Source organism: Lipotes vexillifer, unplaced genomic scaffold (assembly GCF_000442215.2).
Source record: "Lipotes vexillifer unplaced genomic scaffold, Lipotes_vexillifer_v1.1 scaffold371, whole genome shotgun sequence".
In the NCBI taxonomy this organism is placed as follows: domain Eukaryota; kingdom Metazoa; phylum Chordata; class Mammalia; order Artiodactyla; family Lipotidae; genus Lipotes; species Lipotes vexillifer.
The window spans coordinates 456104-474784 of NW_006786304.1; the positions used below are offsets into that span (position 1 = coordinate 456104).

At 43.3% G+C, this 18681-nt stretch overlaps 1 protein-coding gene across 2 annotated transcripts in view; it reads right to left on the bottom strand.

Annotated features, from left to right (window-relative positions):
- SAE1 (SUMO1 activating enzyme subunit 1) overlaps window positions 1-18681 on the bottom strand; it is a 70445-nt gene that overhangs the window by 36698 nt on the left and 15066 nt on the right. For both annotated transcript variants that reach the window (XM_007458480.1, XM_007458481.1), the window contains exons 3-6: window positions 16898-17071; window positions 14570-14712; window positions 12782-12881; window positions 1736-1841 (exon numbers count right to left, since the gene is read on the bottom strand). In XM_007458480.1, coding sequence (XP_007458542.1) covers window positions 1736-1841; window positions 12782-12881; window positions 14570-14712; window positions 16898-17071 — 523 coding nt within the window. The remainder of the gene's footprint in view (window positions 1-1735; window positions 1842-12781; window positions 12882-14569; window positions 14713-16897; window positions 17072-18681) is intronic.

Genomic DNA, 18681 nt, shown 5'->3' on the forward strand with positions numbered 1-18681 from the left:
AGGGAATTTAAGTCTGTGGCTCAACATCACTCACCTAAGAAAATGACAGCGCCAGGACTGAAAGGCAGGTGTGTTTTGATTCCAGAGCACTAGTTCTGAACTGTGTACCACTGCCTGCCATCTGGGTCACAATATTAAAGCTCCTGCTTCTGCCTCACGACCTGTCTACTCCCCAGCCCCTTGCAACTTCTGATAGTGATGGTCAGCAGAATCTACCTGGATTCAATAAACATTTTCCCCCACACTGTCTCCAGGCCATTAGTTTTGCCTCCCCATCTCAATGATGGGCTCCTGAGGGCAGGGGTGGCCACATACCTGTGTCTTCATCAATCTGTACCTTTCAAAATGCCTATAAGTGGGGGTACAGCAGCTGCTTCATGTGAATGTGGTGAGGATCCAACGAGCTAATACCCACAGAGGACTGAGAATGGAGCCCGGATGCTTTCATTACCTGGTACCTCTCACAGTATTTAATTAATTAGACTTCAAAGACCTGGGCTGCTCAAAATTTTGCCATCTGCATTCTGCGTCCTCAGGCAAAACACGAGCCTCTCTGGGACTCTGTCTCTTCATCCCAAGAAACCAAACTGTGGATAATTCCCACCTTGTCCATCTCATAAGGGAGCTGTGATGATGAGATGGACAAGAAAATACTCTGGAAACTGCGAAGGGTGAGATCGGGGTTTCTCAACCTCAGCACTATCGACACTGGCAGCCAGATAACTCTTGTCATGGGGGGGCTGTCTTGTGCCGTGTGCCGTAAGATATTAAACAACATCCCTGCCCTCTCCCCATCCCACCCCCAGTCATAACAACCAAAAATGTCTCCAGACACTGCCAGTGGTCCCTGGAGGACAAGACTGCCCCTGGTTGAGAGAATCCCAGGGTTATGGTAAACTCAAATACTGGTTGACTCCTTTTATAAGCAGCAGTTAGAAACACTCAGGCTATACCCCAAACCTTTCCAAATTAATGGCTGTTTAACTGAGGGCTTTCTATGTGCCGACATGGGCGGGGGGAAGCTGGGGAGCACATCCCCAAAAGTACAAAAATGTCAAGGTGACTTTTTTTGCTTTTTTTCTGGTATTTTCTATAACAAATATGGATTGCTTTTACACTAATTAACAAACCGATGTTATTTATACACTTGCTTGGCTTACTGTGAGAACACGAGTAACCTTAATCTCTCTGTGCTCAGTTTCCTTGTCTGTGAAGTGGAGATAGTAATAGCATCAACCCCCAATGGCTCTTGCTAGGAAGCACTCAATGTTTATGATTATTATTATAAAAATAATATGGAAAAATAAAAGTGCCAGGCACAAGAACACTAAGACGCCAACAATACCTAGCTAATGCTCCCTGAACACCAGCAATGATGGTGAGAGTGGGGAAAAAGACTTCAGGAGAGGAAGACTGGTTTTAAGGCCCAGGAAGAACTCTGAAGAGGGAAAGCAGTGATGAAGAGAGCTCGATTTATGGCACTGTTATCTCAGGCTCAACTTTAGAGGGCAGTTCACTTCAACAAATAATAAAAAAAGCAAAAATCGTTAAGAAACCAGAGCTCAGTGATAGGCCTCCTCTCCATTCACTCTGTTGTTCTAAGAGGCCACTGAGAACCAGCTAAGGGGGAACTCCACTCGCGGCAAACCTCAAGAAACCTTCTGGCCTCTGCAGCCACATTTGCAGAAATCAAAGGATAAATCGCTCACTGGGAAGCTCTGCTTCCAGTCCTCACCTTGAAGGAGAAAGTAATCTGGAGTTGTGCGCTTGAGAGCTGCCTTTGCTTTATCACTGCTCCAGTCCACTTCCAGCGCTTCTTTGATGGAGCAGAAGACCACCTTCTGTTGAAAAAAGACAAAACTGCTTAGGGATAAAATATGTTGGCTTTAAATCACAAGGCAGTAACTCTTCACCATTTCTAGGAGAAATATTCTGTAAGGTTTACTGTTCATTAAAAGAAGCTGAGGCCCATTCAAATCCAATAAATGTTTATTGAGCACTTACTGTGTGTTCCTCTGGGCACTGGGGACACAGAAATCAATGATATGTACTCCCTGCACTGAAGAAAGACAGAGCAAAGCTAAAGACCTAGTCCCATTCTGGCTCTTTCTTGAACTCTGGTGATTTACGCCACGGAAATACCTTCATAAGTGACCAAGAATGTGTATCTAAAGATATTCAATAAATTTTCTTTGTATTAGTAAACAGAAACAAACAACAATATCCATAAATAACAGAGAAGAAAAACAAGCAAAGGGGATGGAATGAAACCTCCAGGCTGTGGAAATGGAAATGGCATTTGCAAAAGCTCTGTAGTAGGAGGAAATATGGTTGAAACCTATTAAGCTAAATCAAATTTTCTCAAAAAAATGCCATGAGACAGTTATATTTTTAAATATAAACAACTAAATATGAATGAGAAAATGGTTTTCCTTTCCCTTTCCTAAACAAGTCCAAAGCCATTTGCTGAGACTGAGGAAGGGCAGGGAAACTGTGTGTGTGGAGGGGCTGGGTGGCCTGGAGGGGACAGAGCAGGGCAGGGTAAGAAGGGCATCCCCAAAGGGCAGCAACAGGAGACTGATTACATCCAAAGACTTGATGCAACAAGAAATTACATTGAGAATCTGGGGAGCCAGGTTTCTCACTGTCAGAGAAGAAGAGAATTAGAAATATGGAAAAGAAGAAAAGTAGAATGAAGCCTGTGGTGAGAGTTATTGGCATGAACTCGTTTTCTATATATATAGGCAGATAAAGAAATAAATGTAGATGCAAGTGTGTGTATGTGTACACATACAAATATTTACCTGCTGTGTCCACTGAGAAGGTCTAAAAGCAATGATACTCTGATAGCAATGAGTACATCTAACACCTAGATTTTGGTTTCTAATCATCACTAAGAGAAACATTTCTCCTTGGAGATATGACTGATTTCAAAACTGGGGCAGCAGGAACAAAAGAAGAGCCTGAAACAAGGAAAGTCCTCAAAGAATGATGGGCCATGTAGAGAGGTAATAGGAGCCAGCTTAAAGAAGCTTCCGCTGGTCAAATTTGAGGATAAATATACTAAAACAATTTGAGGATAAAAATAGATTATAATACTTAAACTATAATCCATTAGTCCACAGACCTAAAATTAACTAATTAATAAAGTTTGATAGGAATGGGATATTTACATATTTTCAAAATACCCCCCTACAGAATACCTATTAGTCACACAGGGAAAAAAACTGTTTTCAAAGGAGCAGTCTGGCAAACAATCTTACTCAAATGATCAAAGTTAACATTACCAGTAAAGGGGCATGTGATAACCATGCACCAGACCACAGGATGCAATGAGAAGCATCCATGTCGTGATATTTTTGCCGAAGATGTGTAGCTAGAGTCTAATCACGAGGGAACATCAGATGAACCTAAACTAAGGGACATTTTACAAAATAACTGGCTTGCAAACTTCAGGTGTCATGAAAATCTAGATGCACACATGATTCTGAACTGGATCCTTTTGCTGTTAAGGACATGATTGGAACAAACTAGTAAAACTTGAATGGGGTCTGAGGATTAGATGGCAGCGACGTACCCATGTGTATTTCCTGATTTTGATGGTTGGTTTCTGATTAAGGAGAATGCCTTGTTTGAGAAAATACAGACTGAAATATTTGGGAATAAGGTGGTAGCACCTTACTCTCAAATTTTTGTCAGTACTAGCTACTTTTACCAAGTTTAAGATGGTATATGTGTGTAAGTGTATAAATAATTTCAAACTTACAGAGCTGTGCACCTTTCTTCCTGTCTTCTCTACACATACACACACACACATACACACACACACATATCAGATATTTTAAAAATAAAAGAGGAAAAAGACAACAAAGGTACAATTTAGCAGGCTAAGTGAACCAAGATCTATCAGCTACCAGGCAGCTTGCTGAAGACCGTAACAGATTTGAAAGATGAAAGTTCAAATTGCTGGTAAAGATAAAACAGTCGTGGTTTTCAAGGTGGCTTTCTGCCTCCCCATAATCACTCCTTTGGGGTCTGGATCCACTGTAAAAGCTAGCATACAAGATGTTTGTACTGCCCTCAAACCTTTTGGTCAATGGGTCTGTTTGACCTTAACAGATAAGTCACGTAGTTAGCGGAGTGACATTTAGTGCCTGATACAGACTTGCCAGACCCTTCTTAACAAGTCTTACAATGCAGATCAAGCCATCAGCAGTATGGTCTGGAAATGCCATCACAATAAGAAAAGTCTTAACCAGGTTTCAGAAACTACCAAGACCTTAATTCAGAATTCTTGTAGTTTGTCTGGCAAAGACCAATGCTAAGAATCCACTGATTCGTTAGGCCATTATATGACAAATGAAGGGAATAAAGTTGTTTTTACAGTCTTAGTCCCAGGCAGGCCCACTGCTAACACTTTCAGGGCCTGAGGGTACGAGTACAAATGAAAACCCATGTCTACATATTTAGTTATAAGTCACACTAATAAGTTATTAAGTATATTATATTCTCCTGCGTTGACAAATAAACCTTCTTCATAACCACCTGGAAGACCAGGTTCAAATTTGGAATTCTCACACTCCTTGGGAGTACTGTGCCAGAACGAGATACCCTGGGAAGGTCGTACCCGCACCCTTTCCTCACTCTGGCTCTGACCCAAAATGCAAGGGGCTTTGCACTTAACTTTGCAAAAGGCTTTGCCCATCCTTCCCCCCCAAAACATCCACCCCTCAGGCCTAGGCATGCAGACATTGTGGCAAGGTCTGTACTCCAGAGGCAGATCAGGGAAGAAGCCTAGGGTTATCTGGGCAGGAGATTCCAGGGGTCCAGGTATCCAGAATGTGGTCTAGAACTGGAGGAAGGCTACAAGATCCAGACAGATGCATCTCCTTCATCCCATGGGATCCTTACCCTGTGAGGGGAATGGGTGGAGGAAGGCCAGAGTGGGACCTTCTATAGCACCAGGGCCAAGGATAGAGGCCCTTTTCCCTCCTCAACTCTAAGGGCAGAATTAGACTCAGTTCTGCCACGAACTTGTGACCTTAGGCAAATGAATTAACCTCTCTTGGGCCTGTCAGTGGCTGACAACTTTTAGGGAAGTTTCCTGGTATCTGAGGAGGAGACACCCTGTGGCCTTGTCTTTAATGTGTACCAGCCCTCCGGCCACAGGTGACAAAGCCAGGGGTGGACACATGACCCAAGCCAGACCCATCAGATTGTTTCTCCTGGGAATCGAGAGTATGAAAGTTGGAAATGGAGACACATTAATGTCAGAGCTCTAAAGAGAAAGGCCAAATCCCTGCTGCCTCCAAGGCTCCCCAGCTGCCCTGGTCTTTCTCCTTCTCAGATCACAGGAGCTACTCCATGCTTCTTGTGCTACTCCAGCCTGCCTTCAATTAACGCCCCCTTTTCTGGTTCAAGGTACCTAAAGTCTACTATCATGGCTCATAACTATTAAAAATAAAACAAAACTTAACCAAGCTGCCTAATCTGTAGTAGCACAGATGCAAAAGGTGGTGCTTGCCTTACTGACCTCACTGGTGTTGAGTTTATAAAGAGAAAAAGCCTGCTCGACAGGGCTTTCAAGGAATGAAGAGCCTTTCAGATGAAACAGCTGGCAGTGCCTGCCAGGTAGTAGCATCTACCACCCTCCTGAATGAAGGTAACTTTCACACCTCACTCATCCCTCCCGCTCCTCCATGCCCTTGGCTCATGGATCCCTCTGCCTTAAATGCCTAACCCACTCCCCTCCACTGTCCATTTTCTCCCCTGATGATTCTGGGCCTTGAGGATTTCAATCTGAGAGTCTAGTTAAGACTAATAATAAGCCCTCTCACACCGTTAACTGATCCCCTCTCCTCAGATGGGTAGCAGCTTCCTGAGGCAGGGACCACAGTGAAAGGCACAGCATTGAATGGACTACATTTTCAATAAATACCCCTGAGCTGACAGGACCTACCTGCTTTTCATTTGCCGAAAAGCCCAACAATAAATACAAAGATGAATTCTCCACACAGTCTATCAGCTATCAAATTAAGGGGTTGTGCTGGGCCATTTAGAATAGTGGGAGACTGCAATAACCTCTATGCAATAGGAAACTGGCTCAATAGATCATGGCAAGGCAAAAAGGGGATGACCGACACATACAGCCATTTAAAATCATGTTCTCCAGTTGTACGCCAACTATATGTCAATAAAAAAACAAACAGAATAGAATAGAATCATGCTCTCCAAAGTAGACATAAAGATTTGAGGAGTGCTTATGAAAATATATGGAGTGAAAAAAGGAAAAGACAATACGTATGTACGTCATATATTACGTTGGATCATTATACGTGTCTTGCATGTACTAATATATATTAATTAGTGCTCTAATTTATTACGTACATGCATAAAAAGAATACTGACATCACTGGGTAACAGGGTTCACATGTTCTCAACTTGTTCTGTATTTTCCACATTTGGGACTTGTGAACCTACTTTACTTCTTAGATCAGGCTGAACATCTATAACAAGTGATACAGATCTGGATGTAAAGCTGAATGTAAATCAGAATTGAAACAACTTTCAAACTACAGATTTCTAGGTCTAATTTCCACACCTACTCATGGGAGACTAGTTTTCAAAAGCATATTAACAGCTGACAACCACAACCCGAGACAGTTTTCACACTCTGCAGAGTGGCAAAAGAGCCTGAAGTTACCAAATGTTACTGTTATATGCTGCTGGGTTTGGAATGTAAATTGAGGAAACTACTTGAGAGCTATTTTTCGGGGTCTGGTAAAGTTGAAGATGTGCACATCCTAAATCTCCTATATCCTAGAGAAATCACACACTTACCCAAGGAGATTATCTACACACACACACACACACACACACACACACACACACACACAATGACTGCAGCAGAATTTGTAAGAGCAAAACCTTATATACCTAAATGCCCATTAATAGGAGAATAAATAAATAGTAATGTTTTCACACAACAAATACTCTATGGTCAAAACAAAAACAAAACAAACAAACAAACAAAAAAAACTGCAGTGCTTGCTGCCCAAGAGAACTTGCAATGATGACAAGAACATTCTGCATGTTGGTGCTTTGCAATATGGCTGCCACCAGCCGCCTGTGGTTACTGAGCATGTGAAATGTGGCTGGTGAGACTGAAGAACTGAATTTTTAATTTAATTTAAATTTCATTAATTTTAATTTAAATAGCCACATGCGGCCGGTGGCTACCATAATGGACAGCAAAGCCCCAGAACCACACAAACAGATGGCCTCACAAACATAAAGCTGCTCTTAAAAAGCACATGGCAGCATACATAAAATGCAAAACCAATTTTTAAGAAGTTAAAAAGCATACCAAACAATTCTATATTACTTGGAAAAACAAACACGTGCAGTAAGAATAAATGCCCAGAATAAGAACCACAACTGAGGACAGTGGGTACTCATGCTGGCGAGCGATAACCAGGGGGCCTCGATCACATCAGTAATGTTTTATGCTTTAAACTGGGTGGTGGGTACATGGTGATTAGCTCTACCATTCTTAATTTCATTTTTAATTTATACCTACAACACTACCTAATAAGCTTTATTCCACTGTTTAGATTTACAAACACATGACAAAACACCATGGCAAGCAGGGCTATATCCACCCCTCCTGGATACCTTAGTAAATCCACACAAATGTACCAGCAGCCCTGAGAAGACAAAGAACACCAAGATTGGTACAACAGTACTGGGAACGTTTTGGTTTTTAAGTTGGATAGTATTTGTTTTACCGTTATGTTCCATAACTTGCACTGATGTCGTGTGATTTTTGTATATTGAATATCTCTCTCTCACTCTCGCGCACGTGGACGCGCACGCGCACACACACACACACACACACACACAAGACTAGACTGTGCTGTGATGATGGGAGGGACTCCTCTTCCTCATCCATAGAGCCAAGAAACTTCTCTCGGGTGAGACAAGGCACCACCAGCACCCACCCCACACTCCACAACTGTCCTACCTGCAAAACCTACTATCAGCAGTCCACCAAATTCTCTGCAATTTGCACCCTGCGCCTCCCTGCCTGCTCCCCTCCCCCGAACCAAGTGACTCTCTAACAATTTAGTTTTGAACCTCTCTGGCCTGCAGGTTCTGGTCTAGGCAACCCAATGACTTACTTCTACATATTCCTAGCCAAGAACCTTCTCTTCTTTAAAAGTCTGTTCTCTCAGCTCAGCTCAAATAACCTAAACTATGAGAACTAATGTACTACAACATTAATCCATTTATTTGATCACAAAGAAAGTTAACTGAATAAAAGCTTTTTACAATGACAATAATCTCCTCCAGAGCTGGGTCACATTATGATGCTGGAACAGGCACAACTACACTGAACAAACATTTCCTGGGGACTTCCCTGGTGGCGCAGTGGTTAAGAATCCACCTGCCGGGCTTCCCTGGTGGCGCAGTGGTTCAGAGTCTGCCTGCCGAGGCAGGGGACACAGGTTCGTGCCCCGGTCCGGGAAGATCCCACATGCTGTGCAGCGGCTAGGCCCGTGAGCCATGGCCACTGAGCCTGCACGTCCAGAGCTTGTGCTCCGCAACGGGAGAGGCCACAACAGTGAGAGGCCCGCGTACCGCAAAAAAAAAAAAAAAAGACCCCCCCTGCCAATGCAGGGGACACAAGTTTGAGCCCTGGTCCGGGAAGATCCCACATGCCGTGGAGCAACTAAGCCCGTGCGCCACAGCTACTGAGCCTGCACTCTAGAGCCCGCGAGCCACAGCTACTGAGCCCGCGAGCCACAACTGAGCCTGTGTGCCACAACTACTGAAGCCCACGTGCCCAGCACCCATGCACCGCAACAAGAGAAGCCACTGCAATGAGAAGCCCGCGCACCGCAACAAAGAGTAGCCCCCGCTCGCTGCAACAAGAGGAAACCCATGCGCGGCAAAGACCCAAGGCAGCCAAAAATAAATAGATAAATTTATTTTTAAAAAAACCTCCTGAACACAAGTGTGCGGGGTACCACACTAGGAACAGAGCAGCGAACAGAACTGCCCAGCCCGTATGGAGCTTCAACTCTAATGAGGGAGACCCTGACAAGTAATCTGAGGTGTAACCAGCATTACAAAGCAACGTGCCACAGAAAAGAGGAGGAACTACACTAGTCAGTCATCAGGAATGCTGCTTTAAGGATGGGGGTGAGAGGAGGATGAGAGAATTGTCAACAAATTGCTCACAAAGGGGGAAATCAAAATAATGAATCATTCCTCAACTGTGGAATTTCACAACTAATTCATGAAAAAAGGATTACAGTGCCCAAATTAGTGACCCACTACATCTAGAAGCAGTGGTAACATTAAATCTGTAGTTTCTTAGCATGTCAGAAGCAAATCCTACTTTATGTTTAATCTTTAAAGAGCTATTATGGAGAGTACCCACCACCAGGCATCTATCTACTCCTATCGGGCAGCCCCCTAATAAAGAAGTATGAGCAGCTGCACGGGAGCACGCTGGTGGCTTTTTAAAGTTTTCTGGAGTGATCCCAATTTTCACATATTTCATCCCACCATCCTCACAAAACTTCAAGTTATCCTAGAAACTCCAAGAGGATTCACCTTGTGGGTGGTTAGGTGTGCCTGTGCCCTTCGCCACTGCCTATGCTCTCCCCACCTATTCCTTCCTCCTTACACTGCTGTGTGATCTTGGGCGGGGTTCCTTAACTTCTCTTGGCTTTAGTGTCAGCTGTAAATGGAGACAAGAGGGCTAATTTGCTTCCCTGCACCCAGTACAGTGCCTTGTCCGCAGTAGGCATTTTGCAACTCGCACATACAGAAAGGGCTCGCTGCTTGGAGTGAGGGAAGCCATAGTCACCCTGTCTCGACAGCTGTGCCTTTTCTTGACCCTATTTCCTGTGACTGGATGCTGCTTCTGGCTTTGGTGCTTGGCAGACTGTCCTTCACATGCCAACTCTAACAATTCTTCCTCCGGGAAGCCTTTCCGGACACTTCCTCATCACAAAACCACTGCAATCTCCTTTATCTACTGCATACTAGAGCCCACATCAGGTCTATGCCCAACAACTGTTTCTGACGAAATCTGTCTCATCACTTCTCCTGGGCACCAAAGGAAGCAAACAATCGACTACTGCATGCCTATCTCTGGGCTGGGCATTTTCCCACTGCCGTATTTATCATGATGGCACAGGTGCTAGAAAGGCCCAGCCAGTGTCTTCCTAGACGGTGTGAAAACCACAAGCTCTGTTTTTCCTCTTTGTTTTTTAACGTTTCTAATTTAGGAGCACAATGTGTACCTTGAAGCAAAAGTGGCTTTACAACACTGGGTTGAGCCTAAGGGAAAGGGGGAGGGGAAGGGAACCCTAACCAGAAGCCTTTCACAGGAAACGGGAAGTGGTTGCTTCCCCACCCCCATCCTGCACGCTGAGCAAAACCCAGCTAGTTGAAAGGGCAGAATCTAAATCAAGGGATTTTTGAATTGGAGGAAAACTTCGAAATCGTGGAGTAGTCACTGCCAAAATGGAGTCGGCGTGTTATTGCAAGGTGGCAAAGCCAAGGCCCAGACCCTGCTCAGCCCGGTCCTTCCACAGCGCTCTCGGTGAGGCTGCACAAAGACAAGGTTTGGAATCCCAGGGATTGTCATCAGGAATGCACTGAATGCCTTGGAACCTTAAGGGCTCAGGGTTGGAATCCGAGCCTGAATTGTCCCAGTGAAACAGCTGACTAACAATGTCAGCTGGGGAATATTTTGATACCTTCAAATTGGGCCCCATGTAGGAAGAGGCCACACAAAGAGCCGTGTGACTGAAGAGCCCTAGGAATGGTACGCGAAGGCCGCCGAGTGCCTGCCAGGGCTGCCCACATTCTCCTCATAGCTAGCTAAAGTGGCTCCCAAAAGAGGTTTCCAGATCTGCCCCAGTGGGCACCATCAGAATTGACTCCCAGGAAACTTCCAGCTGTGAAGGGCAAACAAAGCTAGGGCTCTCTCCATTTGAATGTGAAAGACCTGCCTCAATCAGAGAAGGCCCTTAAGCCATAAAACCCTTCACACCAAGGCCAAGTGTCACACTTGTAAGAGGGTGTGATTTATAAATTGACAGCACCCACAAAGCTGCTTTTGTGCTCCTCCCTTAGTTAACAATTTATCTCCCCCCACCAAACTCACGGAGCTATTCAGATAAAGCTTGACTGGGCCTCAAAAAGAAAGAAAGAAAGGAAGAAAGAAAAAGACCCAAGTTTTGGCCAAAACACCAATGTTCACTCTGGATAATTATGGTCCTGTGAATAGACACTAAAATTAGGGCTTAATAATTCCTCTGTATTACACTCGCAGCATCAAACTATTCCAATACAAACATAAAGAGCAAGGAAAGGAAAATCTCCAGCGCAGCCTTGCTGGAAACTCAAAAGAGTTCCACTTTTGTGGTTTTCTGCAGTCTCTTTTGTGGTTTCTGCACTCTCAGAATCCCCCCTTTAGAGCAGTTTTAACTCGATGCCCTGACCAGCTGTTTTTCTTTCTCAACATTTAGATCTACAAAGCAAAGAGTAAATAAGGGCTTGGCCATGTCTTTCCTCTCGGTTCAACAAAACCAAGTCTGGCCACTTCATCTTGTTTTTTTCCCCATCGCATGAATTCCCTTCTCAAATTCCAACACTAGCTACAAAACCATCATCTGTCTACTGATTCCCTTCCCACTCCTCTTTCTATAACATGAATTACAGCACCAATCCTAGTAGAGACTAAGCTCCTAACGTAAGCTACATTAAAAAAAAATATATATATATATATATATATATATATATATATACACATCTGATAACACTGGTCAACATTGAGACCTTTCTTCTTAAAAGGTTATTTGGTGGGAAAAACCCAAAAACTTTATTTTAAATAAGCAATTCAAGTTTAAACTGTCTCCCTGCCCACTTAGGACCTTACTAAATTGTCTATCAATCTGGAAAAAAAAAAAAACCATTTGTATAAGAGTGGGGGCTTCCCTGGTGGTCCAGGGGTTAAGAATCCGCCTTCCAATGCAGGGGACACGGTTCCATCCCTGGTGGGGAAACTAAGATCCCACATGCCGCGGGGCAACTAAGCCCGCGCACCTCAACTACTGAGCCTGAGCTCTAGAGCCCACGTGCCACAAGTAGAGAGAAGTCCATGCGCCGCAACAAAAGATCCCGCATGCCACAACTAAGACCTGACTTAGCCAAATAAATAATTAAAAAAATAGATGTAGCAATAATAAAAATGACCTAAGTTTAAAAAAAAAAAAGAGTAAGGGCCTGTGCTCAGAAACAGTCTTTCTGATGCTGCTCCATACACCAGAGGTGCAAATCTGTGGCCCACAGAGCAGGTAAGTCTTACAGGCGTGTTCTCTTTAGTCTCTACAGGGTGGATGGAAACAGCATGCAAAAAGGTTGCCAGTATTAAAAAGTTTGGGACAGAGCATATTAAAAAAAAATCTTTCTCATTCTCTTGAAAAATCACATCTGACATCACTAGGTCCACATTCCCTCACACCAAGAGCCGGCTGGCACCAAACACAGCTGCCCCTTTATTTTTATTTTATTTTTTATTTTTTTTTTCTCCCCCTCCCCCACAGCTGCCCCTTTAAATGGGACAAGCACTGGCCTAGTCTGTCCAGACTCCCCCCTTCAGGACTACATGCTTGCTTCCCTTGCTGGCAATGGTTATGGCCCATAGCCTACAAGGCCCCAGGGCTTCTGACCCTTGACACCACCCCTCTCCTCCACATACCTTTTTGACCATGGTTGTCTCAGATGAATCAAGTTTGGCTCTCTTGGTATCAGGTCCATCTTCTACTCCTTGACTAACTTTGGCAACTTTGGTTTTCTCCCTAGAGGGTGACAAGGGGAGGGAATCAAGTTCTACCCTATGAATCATGCCATGAGAACAAAAAGAGCATCAGTGGCTCACTGAATAGGATGGTAGTTAAGAGCAAAAGCTCATACAGATCTGGCTCAAATCCCAGCCCGGCCACTGATTACCTGATGCCTCACTTACCTGCTATGTGGGAATAATAATCCCTGAAGAATTATTAGAAGAGAAATAAATTGCTTAGCACACTGCCTAGCACATAGTATACTCTCAATAAACTTTGTAAATGTTCCACCTGAATCATGAAATAAAGAGCTGAACTCAATTCCTCCTCTCTGCCATGGGGAGCTCACATTAAAATAATCTGGGCTTCTTTTCTCTACTGTGACTTCTTTATCCATTTATAAGGTGCCCAAAGAACTAGATTTTCTTAAAGCCATAAAACAAGAGATTCAAGAGGGCTTCCCTGGTGGCGCAGTGGTTGAGAGTCCGCCTGCCGATGCAGGGGACGCAGGTTCGTGCCCCGGTCCAGGAGGATCCCACATGCTGCGGAGCGGCTGGGCCTGTGAGCCATGGCCGCTGAGCCTGCGCGTCCAGAGCCTGTGCTCCGCAACGGGAGAGGCCCACGTACCGCAAAAATTAAACAGAATAATATTGGCCACTGTAGTGACTCTGACATGTGTTTGAAAGACATACATAGGTTTTCTTCACAACAGTTAGCATAATTTGACTTGAGTTTTGAAAGGATAAGGTTTGTCACTTGGTGATAATAGGTTGTAACAAGGTGGGAGCCCTGGTGGAAGTCTATTTCAATAATCCAGATCAGATCTGATTTTAGCTTGATAGGGTAGCTAATTTCACAGTGAAAAGAAAAAAAAAAAAAAAAAAAAAAGAGATTTTGAACATGTTTGTCCTTCCCCCATCTCGACTTTATAGGCAAGAAACTTGCAGACTGGACAAAGTTCAGTGACTTGCCTAAGAAGCTGAACAAAAGAAAGCAGTTCTTTGACTCTTGGTAGGAGGCTTCACCTACCACACAGGGTCTCTCTTTACCTCTCATCAGCAAGGGTGGTGGTCAAAAGTTACAACCCCAAAACCAACTCTTGTAGTTTTACAGCACTGGTATCATCTGCCATCTTTCATCTAGAAGTTACAAGTTCAAAACTGCAGGTCTCATTATGTGAGAATCACCATGGTCTGTAACCTCAATGTTCAAAATGAGAGGAGGTCTGTTTGTTCTGCCAGAGCAGTCTCTAGACCTTGGAGCTTTTCCAACGTAGACTGGCTGAGTGTGCCTACAGAGTTGCCCATCTAACTAGTACTCATTTTACCATCTCTCAACCTGAACACACGCAAGCCACAGCTGGGGAACAAATGTTTACAATCCGAGCAGGTTCTCCCTGAATAGAAAGTGTGGCTTCACCACCTGAAGTCCAAACTGATCAGATACCCACATGGTGTGTTTTGATCGCCTTAGAACTGCTTTCCTCATGCTCTAGAGGAGACCATCAATGTGGAAGGCAGGGGGCACATCTCCTATAATTCTGAGCACACAATCTATATATTCAGTAAGCTGTTAATGAATTGGTTTCCCAAAGTTCTAAGTATTATAGTTAAATACTTTCCTTAAATGGTTCATTTCCTACCAGTAAACAGAAGTGCATTTTGAAAAGGCTTTACGTTCTCTCCTCCTCTCCCCAGACTTACTCTACAAATTCGTGCTCTCCGAGATTGGCAAACGTGTATCCGTGGTAGCCAAAAACATCTCCCGTGAAGAACTTGATGCTATTTTTGTGACAGATCTGGTCAACTTTAACTATGATATCCCTGGAGCAGCAAGTCAGACATACCTGCAGAAAGAATGAAAGTGGCTGGGTGTGAGTTGTGCAGACTGTGAATCACCGCCCTGATGTCTAAATACACCTTAATGAACAGTCTCTCTGGGCATGGCTAAAGCCAGTTTCAAACTGGTACAACAGGTTCTTTGGATGCTATGGTTAGAAGACAAAAGAAAAGTTGCAGGTTTCAGTGTGTAGAAAATGTAAATCATGAGACGGTCACTTCACCTTCTGCAACCAAAATGAAACGTGTTTAGCTATTAAGTAAAAGGCACTCGATGAATTTATTTCCCCTAAACCATGAACATATATAAACCACATTTCACAGTTTTCAGGAAAAGGAAAAGACAGTAATATAACTTAGAGGAAGTTATTTCTAAATCATTAAACCTATTAATATCTGAATAAGCTACAGCAAGAAACAAAACCAGTTTTTTAAATTTACCCAAAGGTCATGTTTAAATACAAGGGCATTTTCCCCCCCTTCTTTTGACTGATATGTTAAGATAAAGAAAATAAACAAGTCCTGTTGAGATTATTTTTCCACAGTTTTCGATGTGAAACTTTATCTGAATTTAAGGACAAAAGAAAAGGTTACAGCCCAAGTGACCTCCCATTCAGACTTAGACAATGAGACGGTGATTCACTCAGTGGAATTATCAATGTTGCTCTGAGGCCTCTAAGTTGTGTTCCAGTAAGTTTAGGTATTAGAAATGGCTAAGTTTTACTGCACAGAACACGACCTTTCGGGAGAAGCTTTGTGATCAGGGCCAAGAAGACAACTTCTAAATTGCACATGTTTTCTTCTGAACATAGAAAGTTGGAGAAGAAATTACAAAAGGATTTTCATTTGATAAACCTCTTGCTGTTGTCTGGCAGCCTGAATATTGAAATAACGCTCACAGAGCAACGTGTGTCTCTGCTGCCATTCAAAGGATGCAGTCACCTGAGGAAAAGTCAAATCTAAAAGATAAGACAGGTGCAGCTGAACATGCAATCAACTGACCGAATGGAGCCCTGCAGTCAAAACTGAGCGTGAAAACCTATGAAGACCAGTCAAACATGGCTCAAATATGAGGAAGTCACGCCTGCCCTGTGCACATGTGTTATACAAGCAACAGCCCCATGCTTCAGTTCTAACAAAGCTTTTAGTTGCTAGAAGTTCAAAGGACACCTAGAGTAAACCAAATGTGGTTACTACGGATAAAGAAATGAAGAGATGACTTATGTCCAAATGGAAAATGTTCCAATACCTGGACTTACAAAATAGAATAAAAAAAATTTTTTAAGGGACAAGATGCACAGATGATCCATCATCCCAAACCCACATTTGAACAGATGCACATATGAAATACAACAGTGTGAAAAACAAAACTACCAAACCCAAATTCTAACCTCTCACGTAATGGGCCCTTCATTTAAAAAACAAGTAGATCATCTGTGACTATTGCACGGTTATCCAACATTTGTTAAGCTTTTCCAGGGTACAGGAAGCCATGTCTGAAAGGTCACAGACATTGAAACAGAATTTAACTTATCCTTTCACCTCTGCAAAGATTTGGCAGTGAAATCAAATGAGGCTGGATATGCCTCGTTTGGCTTAAGACTACAGTGATTTTGTCTAGTTAACCATGGCAACATGGTCAAAGTGGCTGTGTGCGAGAAAGAGACAGAGACAGACCAAGATCAGGTGTGCTCTTTTTAAAGACAAAACACAAGCTGTAGTTTGGTATTTCTAACAACAAAAAAAAGACTCTGCTACAGATATTCACCAACTTGTTAAGTTTTCAGAAGAAAACATTTGCAATAAAATGTATAGAAGCTATGTGCAAAAATTCTGGAAGGAAGACAAAACACCAATGATAAAACCTGGTCTTGGGAAAAATATGCCCAAAGAAGAAACCAAAAGGCAGCAACTCACAAGCAGTTAGTGCAGATTCAACAGACTGGATCTGCCTACCAACACACTCAGCATACTAAGGCAATACACTAATAAGGCATATACACTAAGGCAATATAAGACTTCAACCTACTAGGGCAATATATTAAAACTAAAGAATGAAACAGCTTAAAAACTTACTTGGGGAAAAAGCTCAGATTTGAGATTCTGATGCTCCAGTGTACCTAGTATACATACAACTAGTGCTTTAATTTGCTGAATTCCTGAAGCAGATTTTACATTCTCTATGAAACTTACAGCATCAAATTGCGTGAAAAACGACTCAGGTTTCTTTTCTATATTCTCAGCGTCCACTTTCACATCCACCATGGGGTTGAGATTCTGTGCGCGCTCCAAAGAGGCTTCGGCCCTGTTTCGGCCAACAGACCCAGTACGGATCAGGAATTGGGCTCCGGGGTCTTCTGGAGATACCTAGGAATAATAATTTTTTTTTTAAATACTTGAATTTGGGGGGAAAAACAAATGAACTTTTCCATTTTAAAGAACAACTAAAATACCTACCATCTAATTGTAGTACTACTGTTCCTATAGGAATCTGCCCAACGCACACTCCCTATATTCTTTCCTTCTGAGGCTTTAAAATAGACATTGAACTTTTTTTTTTAAACTGGGCACTGATGGTTAAAGAGCACCCCCTTGTGTTTATAATGAAAATTCACTCTAAACAAAAGAAGTCCATGCTTTCTCAAGTAAATTTTTAACTGCTAACAAAACGACATAATCATCAGTGCTGAGTTGACCAAATCCCTACCATGTGCCCAATTCTAAGCAATCAGAGAGAGACATAAGTAATTTAAAGGATGTAGTCCCTGCCTACAAGTGGTTTAAAATCAGACCAACACAAAAATTAGACAGAGTTAAGAATGTTTGAAACGAACTCTTAAATTCAATTAAAAGAAAGGAGGACAGCTGAGCGGAGCCTGGAGAAGAGGGATACTTTCACTCATAAGGCCGGACACCAGCAGGAGACAGCCTCAGACAGATACCACCGTCACCTGACAGCCACCAGCAGGATTACAGATTCCACTGTTCAAAATGCATTTCTTCGCACATCAAACATCTAATTTAATCATGAATGTCCATGTATGACCCCGCCACCTTCACCGAGACTGGGCTCAACAGAAGTAATCCTCCTCTCCTGCCAACTATCCACAGTATACACTCTCCCTTACTATCTTTCCTCCAAGCAAATGAGCTGGTCCTCCTCCCGTTCAAGGCCAGCCCTCTAACAGTATGCTTGACCCATCCCATTCCATCCCAGGGATCTCACCACACACAGCGAGATCGTACATCATAGTGGTTAAAAGCCATGCTCTGGGATAATTCAGGTTGGATTCACAGCCATGATTTGAATCCTGGCTCAACCACCTAAATGTGTGACCTTGAGTGAGTATGAGGGAATCACATGTAAAATGAGGACGTTACTAAAAGTGATGCACTACTAATCACTCCACCAGGGGAGTCAGTACTACCTGTGCCCCACTCCTTGGCCTCCCGGCTCCCAGCTCTCCTTCTCCCCTGCAGGACATTCCAGCTTCTACATGGGCCCTCTTAGGTGCAGCTATTCTCAGGATTCCACCTCGGAATCATTCATCTTTTCACTCTATAAAGCTCCATAAACCAACTCCATGCCTTATAGTTTCTACCAAAATCTGCTGTTATTTCTCACATTGCTCTTACTGATACAGATTGCTTCCTGATCCATCTGAGTCTTATATTAAACTGCCCACCAGAAAGTTCCTCCTGGAGATCCCATGGGCCAATCATAATCCAATTCCTATGTTTGTTGTCTCTGTTAACAAACAGAGACATCTCTGACACACCCTGTCACCAGAGCTAGAAACCTGGTCTTGCTATCCTCTACACTTCCTTGGTAGCAGCCACCAGGTGACGTGGCTAAGCGCATGGCCTCTGCCAGGGGTCAGACTGCCTGGGGCCTGGTAGTACCACTAACTGCTGTGACCTTGGGCGGGCCAATACTTCACTTCCTTTTCCTCCGTTTTCTTATGTGTAAAGCAGGA